Here is a 12,887-nt window from a genome sequence, read left to right as displayed (position 1 = left end):
TATCTATATATATATATATATAATTTTATTTTTTTTATTTACATTTATATCCCGCCCTTCTCCAAAGACTCAGGGCGGCTTACAGTGTATAAGGCAATAGTCTCATTCTATTTACAAAGTCAACTTATTGTCCCCAACAATCTGGGTACTCATTTTACCTACCTTATAAAGGATGGAAGGCTAAGTCAACCTTGGGCCTGGTGGGACTAGAACCTGCAGTAATTGCAGGCAGCTGTGTTTTAATAACAGGCTTCTTACAGCTTGAGCCACACCGCGGCCTCCTCCCTGGAAAAGTTCTGTGCTGCCAATGTTCTTTTCCACTGCATCTTCAGGTGCGCATTCCATCATAGGAGTGATGTTATTCTAAGCACATATATCTCCACTTCTATGTTTCCAATTTGTCAAATAAAAAAATTTGATTGACCTATCCAGTAAAATATTTCTGAATCCCAAATTCCATTGATCCCAGGTTCCATTGATCCCAGGTTCCATTGATTCCAGGTTCCATTGATGACAGTCCTCTATATGAAGAGTGGAAATATTCCAAAAGAATATCCTGGTATGACTTTTATCAGCCAGTCACTCTAGATCACAGAATGATAAAATTGGAAGGGACATTGGAAAGGACCTGCTTGAGCAGGAGACCCTGTACCATTTCAGATAAATGGTTGTCCAGTTGCTTTTTGAAAGCTTCTGCTAATTTTATAGATAAACCAGATGAGCTTGCTTCAGTATATTCCCTGTTTATATTTTCCTACCACTCCTTCTATTATCATTATCATCCCAATTATCAGAAGATATCCAATTAAAATGGAAGAAGTTGGCTTAGCTTTGCAAAGTTTTTTTTAATCATAATAGTAGGAATACAAAGCACCCAAAAACACATCTTCTAAAGCCTTTGTAAAGATCTGAAGGAACAAGAAAGCACTTCAAATTTCCTTCTTTTTTGCTCTCTTTCAAAGTCAGTGGAGATGAAAACACAGAACTACAACCTTAGCCAGATGGATAAAAACAAATAAAGGGGGATGGGGAGAATCATTAAAAGCAGGCCAAAAACACAATCCACCCCAAAACATTAGCACAGTAGGTTAACAGAACATAGAGACAAAGATATTTCAGAACACTCTTCCAACAATGTTCCATTAATTACACAGGATGTATGCCAACAAAACAATCTATGATTTGGATGACAGAAACTGTGCTGTGTATGTTATGCTACAAATGCTTGGGAGCCTTCTCAGACCAAGACAGAGAAATTCTGTGTGTATGTTGTATGTTAATCCCAGAAAAAAGTAGTGATAGTAGTGGGAAAATGGATAAAATCAGATCAAAATGGTGCATTTCAAATACAAATAGTATTGGAATACTGTTGTATGATGGACAATCTCACTTTCAAAATAAAGACCAAAAGCTTCAGCAGTACTGAGAAATACCAGATGATATCAATAAAATATAGATTCTTCAAGTAGAAACATTTAAGAAAAAAACAAAAAGAAAGAAAAATTTAAGAAAAATTGGAAAGCAGCCCAAGTTGAATCAAGCTAATAATTGGCAAGCAAATTTTACTTAATTTAATTTATATGCCACCCATTTCATCATTTCATCATCCAAATGACTCTTTGGATAAATATTTTTTTTTACCATGCTTTTCCATCTGTTCATAAGACCAGTCTTTTGTAATTTTGCGTGCAATAGTATTTAAATGAAAGGATCTTGATATACTCTGCTTCAGACTTCTCCAACCAGGGGCCCTCCAGGTGTGTTAGACTACTTCTATCATCTTGAACCAGTGAAGATGCTGACTTGTGGGGACTGATTGTGTTGAAGATTGTCTTCCAACACATCTGGAAGGATCACGTTTAGAGACAACTATTTTAATCTAATTGTACGAAATAGAAATCGCTTATAACTCAATTCAATTGGTTTCATTTAAATGAATCCAATAAAACATATACACAATATATGTTATTATAGTCCCCTTTAGAGAAGTCAGATAACCATACAACATAGCTGTAACAATGCATACATTAACATTAATCATCTGAATTAAGAAGAAAACATTCTGTTTTCTATCCAACAATAATATTGACCATTCCCTCTGTTCTATCTCATGCTACAAGTCAGATATACGTATTGAGCCATCAGATTATTATTATTATTATTTATTATATTTGTATACCGCCCATCTCCCGAAGGACTCAGGGCGGTTCACAGCCAATAAAACAACAGAAAACATATAATACATATAAAACAGCAAAAAAGAATAGAAAATTAATTCAATTGATGGCCTAAAACTTTTAAATACAAATTTAAAACCCCGTTTAAAACCCCTGATTTAAAACCCCAATTTGAAACTACGTTCACGCTAGTCCTGCTCTTCAAAACAGCAACGTCTTCAGCTCGCGGCGGAAGGACCTGAGGTTGGGGAGTTGACGAAGCCCCAGAGGGAGCTTGTTCCAGAGGGTAGGAGTCCCCACAGAGAAGGCCCTCCCCCTGGAGGTCGCCAGCCGACATTGTTTAGCTGACAGTATCCGGAGGAGGCCCTCTCTGTGAGAGCGCACTGGTCGGTGAGAGGCTAATGGTGGCAGTAGGCGGTCCCATAAATATCCCGGCCCTAAGCCATGGAGCGCTTTAAAGGTGATAACAAGTACCTTGAAGTGAACCCGGAAGACCACCGGGAGCAGATTACGCAGGAGGGGTGTTACACGGGAGCCACAAGGTGCTTGATGAGTTAATAATTCTTGAAAATTTGAACTTGTTGAAGTGGTGCATTTCAGTCATGTACCACTTCATGTTTCTCAAATGTTGGGATGATTCCCACCATCTTTGACTCCATAAAAGGTTGTATCTAGAACAAAACCTGGACGTGTTTTATTGCAGGTTTGAAAGGAAACTACAGCCACCTATCTCCATAACCGCCATCTCAGACACACCAACAACAGCCAAGCCTCCTACAACTGACCTCATCCCATTGGGGTCACAACCTCTAGTGATCACACATAAGACAGTGTAGGACCTATTTCACAGACAAAAGCCAGGAAAAGCTCCAGGCCCAAACAAGATAACTCCTTCTTGCTTAAAAGTCTGTGCTGACCAATTGGCCCCCATCTTCACTCATATCTTCAACAAATCACTAAAGATGTGCTATGTTCCTTCTTGCTTCAAACGCTCTATAATCATCCCGGTGCCGAAGAAGCCCACTATCAAGGAACTGAATGACTACAGACCAGTTGCTTTAACATCTGTAGTCATGAAAGCCTTTGAAAGGTTAGTGCTTTCCTACTTGAAAACCATCACGGATCCCGTGTTTGACCCCTTGCAATTTGCATACCGAGCAAATAGATCAAGAGATGATGCTGTTAATATAGCTCTGCACTACATCTTACAACATCTTGAATCTCCAAAGACCTATACAAGGGTCCTCTTTGTAGACCTTAGTTCAGCATTCAATACCATCATTCCAGACACTCTTCTAACTAAGCTAAACCAGTTACAGGTATCGGAACAGACTTGTAAGTGGACCACAAGCTTCCTAACAAACAGGAAGCAGCAGATAAAGCTAAGCGGGATCACTTCAGATACTTGTACAATTAGCACAGGGCCCTCCCCAAGGCTGTGTGCTCTCTCCACTTCTCTCTCTATACCAATGACTGCATCTCCAACGATCCATCTGTTAAACTACTGAAGTTTGCAGATGACACAACAGTGATTGGTCTCATTCGAGACAATGTGAATCCGCATACAGATGAGAGGTCGAACGACTAGCCTTGTGGTGCGACCGTAACAATCTGGAACTGAACACACTAAAAACTGTAGAAATGGTGATAGGCTTTAGGAGAAACCCTTCCATACTTCCACCTCTCACAATACTTGACAACACAGTATCAAAAGTAGAAACCTTCAAATTTCTAGGTTCTATCATATCGCAAGATCTAAAATGGACCGCTAACATCAAAAACATCATCAAAAAAGGACAATAAAGACTGTTCTTTCTGCGCCAACTCAGAAAGCCCAAACTGCTCAAGGAGCTACTGATCCAATTCTACAGAGGAATTATTGAGTCTGTCATTTGCACCTCTATAATGGTCTGGTTCGGTTCTGCAACCCAACAAGAAAGACACAGACTTCAGAGGATAATTAGAACTACAGAAAAAATAATTGCTACCAACCTACCTTCCATTGAGGACCTGGATCAAGAAGAGGGCCGTGAAAATATTTACATATCCCTCACATCCTGGACATGTTTCAACTCCTACCTTCAAAACGACGCTTCAGAGCATTGCAGACCAAAACAACTAGACATAAGAACAGTTTTTTCCTGAAGGCCATCACTCTGCTAAACAAATAATTCCCTCAACACTGTCAAACTATTTACTAAATATACACTACTATTAATCTTCTCATCGTTTTCATCACCAATCTCTTTCCACTTATGACTGTATGACTGTAACTTTTTGTTGCTATCATTAAGGGTTAAATTGCAACCTATGACCATCATTTGTGCTTTGATGTATTTTTTTCTTTTTTCTTTTTCTTTTATGTACACTGAGAGCATATGCACCAAAACAAATTCCTTGTGTGTCCAATCACACTTGGCCAATAAAATTCTATTCTATTCTATTCTATTCTATTCTATTCTATTCTATTCTATTCTATTCTATTCTATTCTATTCTATTTGAATGCTACCAGATTTTATAATGGACAATAGCTTGTTTTCAATTTTAAAATCTCATTTTCAATCAATTTGTGTTTTCATTCATCCTCCAATTATTTGTTAAACTGAGAGTTTATTGGTTTTGTTTTTACTGAGTTTAGTAGGACTAGGAAACTATGCTCACTTTATGTATCTATTTGTTTCAATGTGTTTAGTCCACAGCAGATGGCAGTGTGCAGCCAATCTTGACTAATCAATGAAAAACCAAGCAATAGCAATAGCACTTAGACTTATGTACCGCTTCAAAGTGCTTTACAGCCCTCTCTAAGTGGTTTAGAGTCAGCATATTGTCCCCAGCAATCTGAATACTCATTTTACCGAACTCGGAAGGATGGAAGGCTGAGTCAATCTTGAGCCAGTGAAACCAGACTGCCAACTGCTGGCAGCTGGTAATCAGCAGAAGTGGCTGTACTGCATTCTAACCACTGCACCACCACAGCTCCTAAGCAGGTCAGATCTAGTAATACTTGGATACTTGTAAGCACTAACATGTCTATTACACCAAACTTGGAAGATGAAAAAATATCCCAGAAGAAGTCAAAGGTAGATCATGTTTTTATGTTCACAAGAAATTTCTTGTGAACTCAAGTCTTCAATTTCAAGGAGACACATATTTCAAACCACTTAAACTCTGGATTTACAAATAGGCAAGTATCTTAAATGACTTAATTCTTGATCATCCACTTTGCTTTATAATGATGATTTTATCTTCTTCTTAAGAATGCAGGTGTGTTATGTTAATATACCCGTTGTTGGTATTTCAAAACAGGAACTAAAGTATCTTCTCTACCAAAAAACGAATCTACATTTTTGACCTTTGTTCTCCAAAAAGAACAGGTTGAGAATGATGCATTTCCCAGAGAAAGAAATCTCCCTCTGGTAGAAGAACATTACCTGGATAATTATTTTGATCTATGTCTGATTCTCCTCTCAATGTAAATCCAAATCCTGCAGGCATAGACTGGGAGGCCCATAGGCCAGTGAGAATCTGGGAAGGATTTGGATTTAACCCATTTCTGTCTCCATTGTAGATGAATACCGTCCCCCTTCTATCTTCTCCTGCAAATGGAGCACCTATGGCAACATCTGCAAAATAGAAAGCCAAATTACATTATTAGAAAGACCACTGAATTAATTGTACCTTGAGGAATAGCATTTACTCTGAGATCCAAATAGCTCTTCCCTCCCACCTTTTGTAAGGCCTGGGGTTTTTTCCCCCCAGTCATTTAGTCAGGCATAATCTCTGACATAACCTGCATTATCTCATTTTTAAAATTATTTTATTTTTATTTTATAATTCTAGTTATAGAATAAATTATTTATTTTATATTGTTGTTTTAGTTTTATCCTATCTATATCACAGGTCAAGAAAACAGCTATATAATTTGATTGACTAAATAAATAAGTGCTTTGCCACCACATGGGCAGGAAATGTTTCAGCTAGTGCTGTGCAGAAAAAGATCCCACTTTCTTTTTTCTTCTGCCAGGTTTTTTTTTTCATTTTGATTAAACAGAATTTGTGTGTAGGTCCTGCATTAATTTAATTATTACATAGTCAGGTAAATATTGTATCCTTCCACATACAGTTCTCTCTCTAGTAATCTGTAGGATCTCTGGCTTCCCCCTCTTCATTTAAATTCCAAGGGAAGACACCATGAAAAAGCCCGAGAATTAGGTAGAAAAATAATGTTTCTTTCATAGAGGAAAGAAACTTTTGAAGATAGTTTTGGCACAGTGTTAAATTCAGTTAGTTTTGCTTTCACAATCACTGACGTTTGAAATGGTGTGAATAATTTTAAAAGGAGAAAGGGATATGGATCCATTGTTAAACTAGTTGACTGGCATCATTTGACCCAGGTCCTTCTTCCGTTGCTGGAATGGAAGCTGCCCCCCTGCTGGCTTCTTTAATAATAATTCAAGAGGGGTTTTAAAACTTCTCTCTTTTCTCAGGCTTTGTAAGCATGGATATTTTACACATCTGGTTTTAATTGCTATATTTGTTTTACTGAATTTTAGCTGAATTTGAGGCATTATAAACCACCTAAGAACCTGTGAGTTTTAGTCCTGCCTTAGGCATGAAATCCAGGTGGGCCAGTCACTCTCTTAGCCCAGTTTAGCTTACAGGAGGAAAACAGAAGGAGGAAGGACGGACTATTAGACATGTTCATTGCCTTGAATTATTTATAAAAAAATAATAAAGGCAAGATTTTTAAAAAAGGAAATTGTAACTAGAATCTACTAGACTGAAAAATTTGACAATTCCATCATTCAACCTATTTATCCATTTTTGTGGTAACACAACATCCTTCAGTAATCATGAAGGATGTAATTAGAATGTTTCCAGCATTATATCTTCATTTTGGGCAACAGTTCAACTTTTGACAATTCCTGCCTCTATAAAAATATACTGGGATTGTTTGAGTAAAAGAAACTTTGCTATTGAACTATTCATTCTCCCTAGTTATTTATGTACATGTCTTTAAGATGACATAGTTCCTTACCTCTATAACCATCCTGATTGAGATCTCCCAGGGGCGCAATAGAATTGCCAAATCGTCCAAAAACCTCAGTGCCAGACAGTGTCTGTGCTTCTTTGAAAGACAAGACACCATCCTGCAGATACAGATACACCTGTCCAACCTCCTTAGGGTTGCTCTCAAATTCACGTTCCATAAAGAGAGGAGCACCAACTAGGATGTCATCCATACTAAAGGGGAAGAAAGAAGGATTAAGGTCAAACTGATACCCAAATTGGCTCAGCTGCAAACGCATGCTTGTTTTGCAAGAGAAGGACAAGCTGGACAGAACGACTAAAGCAGAGTCACAAGTCCTGACCATTTTGTAAATGCATTGTGTTCTCTCACGCATGTATGAAAATGGTAGAGCTTCTGGCGCAGTGGCATTTTGATGAACACAGTTAGATCCTTGCATTGTGCTAGATTTTCTATCGATTGGGAAGTTATCCAGCCTTTTTCCTTTAATCTCTAAAAGCTACTTACTATGTAACATCTGGACTGGACGGGGTCACTTTTGAATTAATTGGCCCAGCAGTACCTGCTTTGGGAGATAGGATACTGCTGAATCACTGGTTGATGAAAAGTTTATCCATTCTTAGCTTCTTTCCCTTTTGGTTTCTGTATATCTTTGCATGAATGAATGAAATCTTAGGCTGTGTGTTTCACTGCCTCTGATCTTTCCTATACTTTGTTTTTCCAACTACTAATTCAGATAACAAAAACAATGATGTCAATTTCACCTCCATTTGTTCTCTTCTGTTTCCAGTCTGTCCCAAATTGTTCTAAAAATGCAGAGGGAACTGGGTGTTTTAAAACATCTGGTTAAAGTAGAAATTTTTAAACTTGAGAAACATTTCTGTTTGTCTGCGTTTATAAATAGCCTTGTTTCAGAGCCAAGTTCAGGCTCAGAAAGGCAAATGGGATGGGGAATAAAGCAGCAGCTTTTCAAATGTAACAGAACATTACAATTCACAGTAGTGTTTAATGCAATGCTACAAACTGTACTTGCTACACACTGCTTCCAGTCAAGAACTTCAAAAAAGTCAAAATAGCTGGCACAAATGGAATAACTGTATTTGCCACCTTGAGTTTTTTCATTCCCAGAAGATCTCCCCATTTCCAATGAAGGAGGCAATAGACTTCGATGCCAGTTGGTGAAACGTGAGCAAAAAATTGGATTAGGGTACCCAAGTCGTACTTGTCTGCTTTCTATTGGCACTCTTTTTGCCATGGCATGAACAAAAAGTAGGTGGAACAAAAATGATGTTTGATCTGACTAAGCATCAATCTTTGATTTTCACATATCTGCACTGGTGTGGCATTTGTTTATCATAAATCAAGAAAGTACTTGTGTTCATGCACTGACCTTAATTATTTTCTTTTAAGAAAAATGGCACTAAAAAAAGCACATGCTGGCCACCCACTGAAATTTTATGCAATTCTTTTGTATTTTATTGGGTAATTAGCAACAGGAATTGTGGTCTAGCATCTGAGGGTCACAAACATAAGCACTTAAAGCTTTGATATAGTATGGGTTAAGTATGTTTACTAGACATTTGATTTCAGCTCACATTAAATAAATACCATTTCTATGAATCTTGTGCAAAAGCTATCATGGCTCTGACCCACAGGTACTGATGCCTATTTAAATGAGTACTATTTTTCATGAACTGTATTAGCAATGCAACTATTATAACAACAATATTATACATTCAACTTTTAATATAAGGATTATATGTCCATGACAGAACATATACTTCAATTTCAAATTTGGGGTCTTGGACATTTTTGTCTGAGAAACTATATGTGTAGTGATTAAGATGTTGGACATACTCCTGGGAGACTGTGGTTCAAGACCATGCTCAATCATAGGTATTCACAAGGTGGTTATTGTGGGTAAAAATGGGAGGAAGAATCCTGTGCACATTGCCTTCGACTCCTGACAAAAGATGGGATAAAAATATAACAAGTACATTTCAGGAAATAAAGTTGTATGTTACTAACCTATAGCAGTGTTTTACGTATCATATTAATATAACGTGGGAATGGGGCAATTTTCAGCCTATGGACCATATGCTTTCTCTTAGGCCCCCTTCTTTGCCTCTCAGCTCTTTGAGGAAATTCAGAGAAAAAGCACCAACACGAGTGCTAACATTAATTTTATTGTAAGATTACAATAACAGAATTGTGTAAGCATGAATGTACTTCTCCCTTTGCTTACTTTTACTCCCCACAAAACTAGAGAGGATCGCTTCTGACACATTTTCTCTACTCCCACCTCTCCTTCAGTCTTAGATTTTGTTTATCAGACCATTGTCTAGGCTGAGGCTCTTCTTTTTGCTTCCCAAGGTCATTTCTCCATTACAGTGTCCCCTGAATATCCTCAAATTTGATTAAATATTTCTTTACAGTATTTTGGCATTGTAATTCAATAATTCACATTGATACAAGCTATGACTTAGTGGAGTGTGGGAGCCTAGCCAGATGTTTCTGAGTAACAGCACCTATCAGAATTATGGGAGTTATAATCTAAAACATCTGGAGGGTGCCAGATTGTTTCCCTCTAATGCATACAATGTAACCAAATTTCCTAGGATTTTTGAGAAATAAAATCCCATCTGGACACATTCTCAGTTTTGAACATTAGGTAGGTTAGTGACAGAAGGCCTCAAAAATATATTCTCCACATCCCAATATTTCTCAAAGCTATTAAAAGAAGTGGATCTTTTATCTCTCTCTCTTCTATATACTCCTGCCTCCAGTTATGGAAAAATCTTTTCCCAGTCCAGATGTTTCTTTAAAAATTACTTGTTTTTAAAAGCTTGTCCAAGTCTGGGGAAATTGGGAATCAACTGATTGAACTGGGAACTAGCTATAGCAATAGAAACAAGTTAAAAAGTTTATAATTTCTGAAAAATAATGTGATCTGCAATGTTTGCGATGAGGAAAAGTTTCTTATTTTATTGGGGATGCATTAGTTTTCATTGTAGCATTTTATAATTCATTGCTTATTGTTGCATTTTCTACAGTTTTAAAACATAAAATTTGAAATAAATCATATGCAACTGTCACTTCAAAAATCAATCTAAACTCCATAATTGTACCTCTTTTTCAGCTATAAATAGTCAGCAATGTAAATGTAATATAGGTCTTTATAAAATATAAAGTACTTGGGAACCAAAGACAATAATGCATACTGTGTTTTCCCAAAAATAAGACCCTGTCTTATATTTTTTAAACCTTAAAATAAGCGCTTGGCCTAATTTTTGGAGAGGTCACTCTAACTACACAAACACACAAAATCTCAGAAAGCTGTATGTGGCATTTTGTGTGTGTGTGTGTGTGTGTCAGTTGTGTTGTGTGTGTGTAAAGTATGAAAGTTGGTTTTTGAGCTTTCTGTGGCTGTGTGAAATGCAGCTGCTTTTACATTGTGTGTGAGTCAGTTGTGTTGTGTTGTGTGTGTGTGTGTAAAGTGTGAAAGTTGGTTTTTGGTACCTTTTATTGTTTTTTATACTTTGTTTATTATTTTTATTATTTATTGTTATTGGCCACGCCCACCCAGTCATCTGACCACCAAGCCACACCCACCAATTAAGCCACACCCACAGAACCAGTAGGGAAAATTTTTAGATTTCCCCCTTGCGGAAGGGCTTATTTTAGCGCATGAGCCCAAAAGCCTGCTTGGGCTTATTTTCAGGGAAACAGTTGTGTTGGCATAGATTGTTGTTTACAATGTAGGATTAGTTTTTTGTAATCTATTACTTCCCCCAAATTACTGCAGAATAAAAATTTGACAGCAATTGAATTGTCACATAAGGAAAAGAAAGTGTCCTATTCCTATTCCCTAAAATAGGGAAACTGGAAAAACAGAACAACTAGAATAAACAAGTAGAATAAAATATAGTTTAAAAAAAATAGATTATTTCCTTTTGGTTCATCAGATAATTTGTTTCATCATTTTAGTATGTAGATTAATACATTTTGTCGGTATATATGAATATATTAATAGTTATTAATGTTAGGAACTTTGGTAAAGGAGATTAAATTGAAAATGGTTGTATTAGGATTGATCCTATACAAATATATTATAAACATTTTTTAAAATAATTAATTTTGGCTGGCCTGGGATGTTAAGTTCAGGCAATGAAGAGGCAGGAGACCAATGAGTGACAACAGCTCTTTAGTTTATTGTGATCCCAGCAAGGATAACCGGCAAAAACCCCTCTTTAAATACTCTTTGGTTGAGGCTTCAACCAATCAGCAATGTGCAATTTTCCCGCCCAAAATTCCCTCTCAAAGTTCAAAATACATTACACGGGATACTGTCTTGGACTAAGCAAATAATTTAAGAATCCATACTATTGTTGTGAGGGGAAAAAACAGGAGTGGGGATGCCTTGAGTTTCTGAAAAATCGAGCATGGAAATCAAGTCAGTCAGTCAGTCAGTCAGTCATGCAAACATATTTTAAATCTAACCAAAACACTTAGATTAAACAGAGTACAATAATAAAATAATTTATTACTAGCTTACCCATCATAGTTAATGTCTGATACAGCAACAGTATATCCAAAGTAAGATGCCATCTGTTAAAAAAACCAATGCCATTTTTAATCAGTTATCAGCACATTTTCACTCCATGCCATCAAAATAATGATTTTGTTCTTGACTGTATATTGAGGAACATTTCCATACTATTACAAAAAAAAAATTGGGTGTATTTATGAAGTTACCAGCCAGATACGTATGAAGTTATCTCTACATTTTACACTGTAACTTTTGACTGCTGTAATCCATATCTTGAAATACAGAATAATTGTGTAGAATTATCAAAAATGATTACCTGCTTGCCAGTGAAATTTTGAATAAAGGTCAGATCTGTGGAATTTATTATTGTAACCTGGAAATAAAAATGCTGTCAGACATTTCATAAAGAGTTATATTCCACAATCTATATATCATTCTCTCTAAAGCCTTGATGTGATTCCTCAAATACTTCATAATTTTCTTCCAAATTGTAATTTTTCATATGAAAACCATTATGGGAATTTAATTTTAAAAATTTCCTCCTACAAAATTTGATGCATTGACATAAAAAGTCCTTAAAAGAATGTGAGTGATTGTAGGATTCAAACTGTTAGGTCTTAAGATCATGTTCTCGAATTACGTCATGATGGACTGTCCAGATCATTTCTTTTGAGAACCATAGTTTTAAGAAAAACAAATTATTATTGAGTCTGTCATTTGCACTTCTATAACTGTCTGGTTCGGTTCTGCAACCCAACAAGAAAGACACAGACTTCAGAGGATAATGAGAACTGCAGAAAAAATAATTGCTACCAACCTGCCTTCCATTGAAGACCTGTATACTGCACGAATCAAGAAGAGGGCCGTGAAAATATTTACAGACCCCTCACATCCTGGACATAAACTGTTTCAACTCCTACCCTCAAAACGACGCTATAGAGCACTGCACAACAGAACAACTAGACACAAGAATAGTTTTTTCCCAAAGGCCATCACTCTGCTAAACAAATAATTCCCTCAACACTGTCAAACTATTTACTAAATCTGCATTACTATTAATCTTCTCATAGTTCCCATCACCAATCTCTTTCCACTTATGACTGTATGACTGTAACTTTGTTGCTGGCAATC

At 36.7% G+C, this 12,887-nt stretch overlaps 1 protein-coding gene across 3 annotated transcripts in view; it reads right to left on the bottom strand.

Annotated features, from left to right (window-relative positions):
* The window catches only part of ITGA8 (integrin subunit alpha 8), a 173,433-nt gene that overhangs the window by 93,220 nt on the left and 67,326 nt on the right, over nucleotides 1–12,887 (bottom strand). For all 3 annotated transcript variants that reach the window (XM_058179912.1, XM_058179911.1, XM_058179910.1), the window contains exons 10-13: nucleotides 12,073–12,129; nucleotides 11,763–11,815; nucleotides 7,217–7,422; nucleotides 5,610–5,801 (exon numbers count right to left, since the gene is read on the bottom strand). In XM_058179912.1, the coding sequence (XP_058035895.1) occupies nucleotides 5,610–5,801; nucleotides 7,217–7,422; nucleotides 11,763–11,815; nucleotides 12,073–12,129 (508 nt within the window). The remainder of the gene's footprint in view (nucleotides 1–5,609; nucleotides 5,802–7,216; nucleotides 7,423–11,762; nucleotides 11,816–12,072; nucleotides 12,130–12,887) is intronic.

This window comes from Ahaetulla prasina, chromosome 4 (assembly GCF_028640845.1).
Source record: "Ahaetulla prasina isolate Xishuangbanna chromosome 4, ASM2864084v1, whole genome shotgun sequence".
Taxonomy (NCBI): domain Eukaryota; kingdom Metazoa; phylum Chordata; class Lepidosauria; order Squamata; family Colubridae; genus Ahaetulla; species Ahaetulla prasina.
This window is presented reverse-complemented; position numbering and strand designations above follow the sequence as displayed.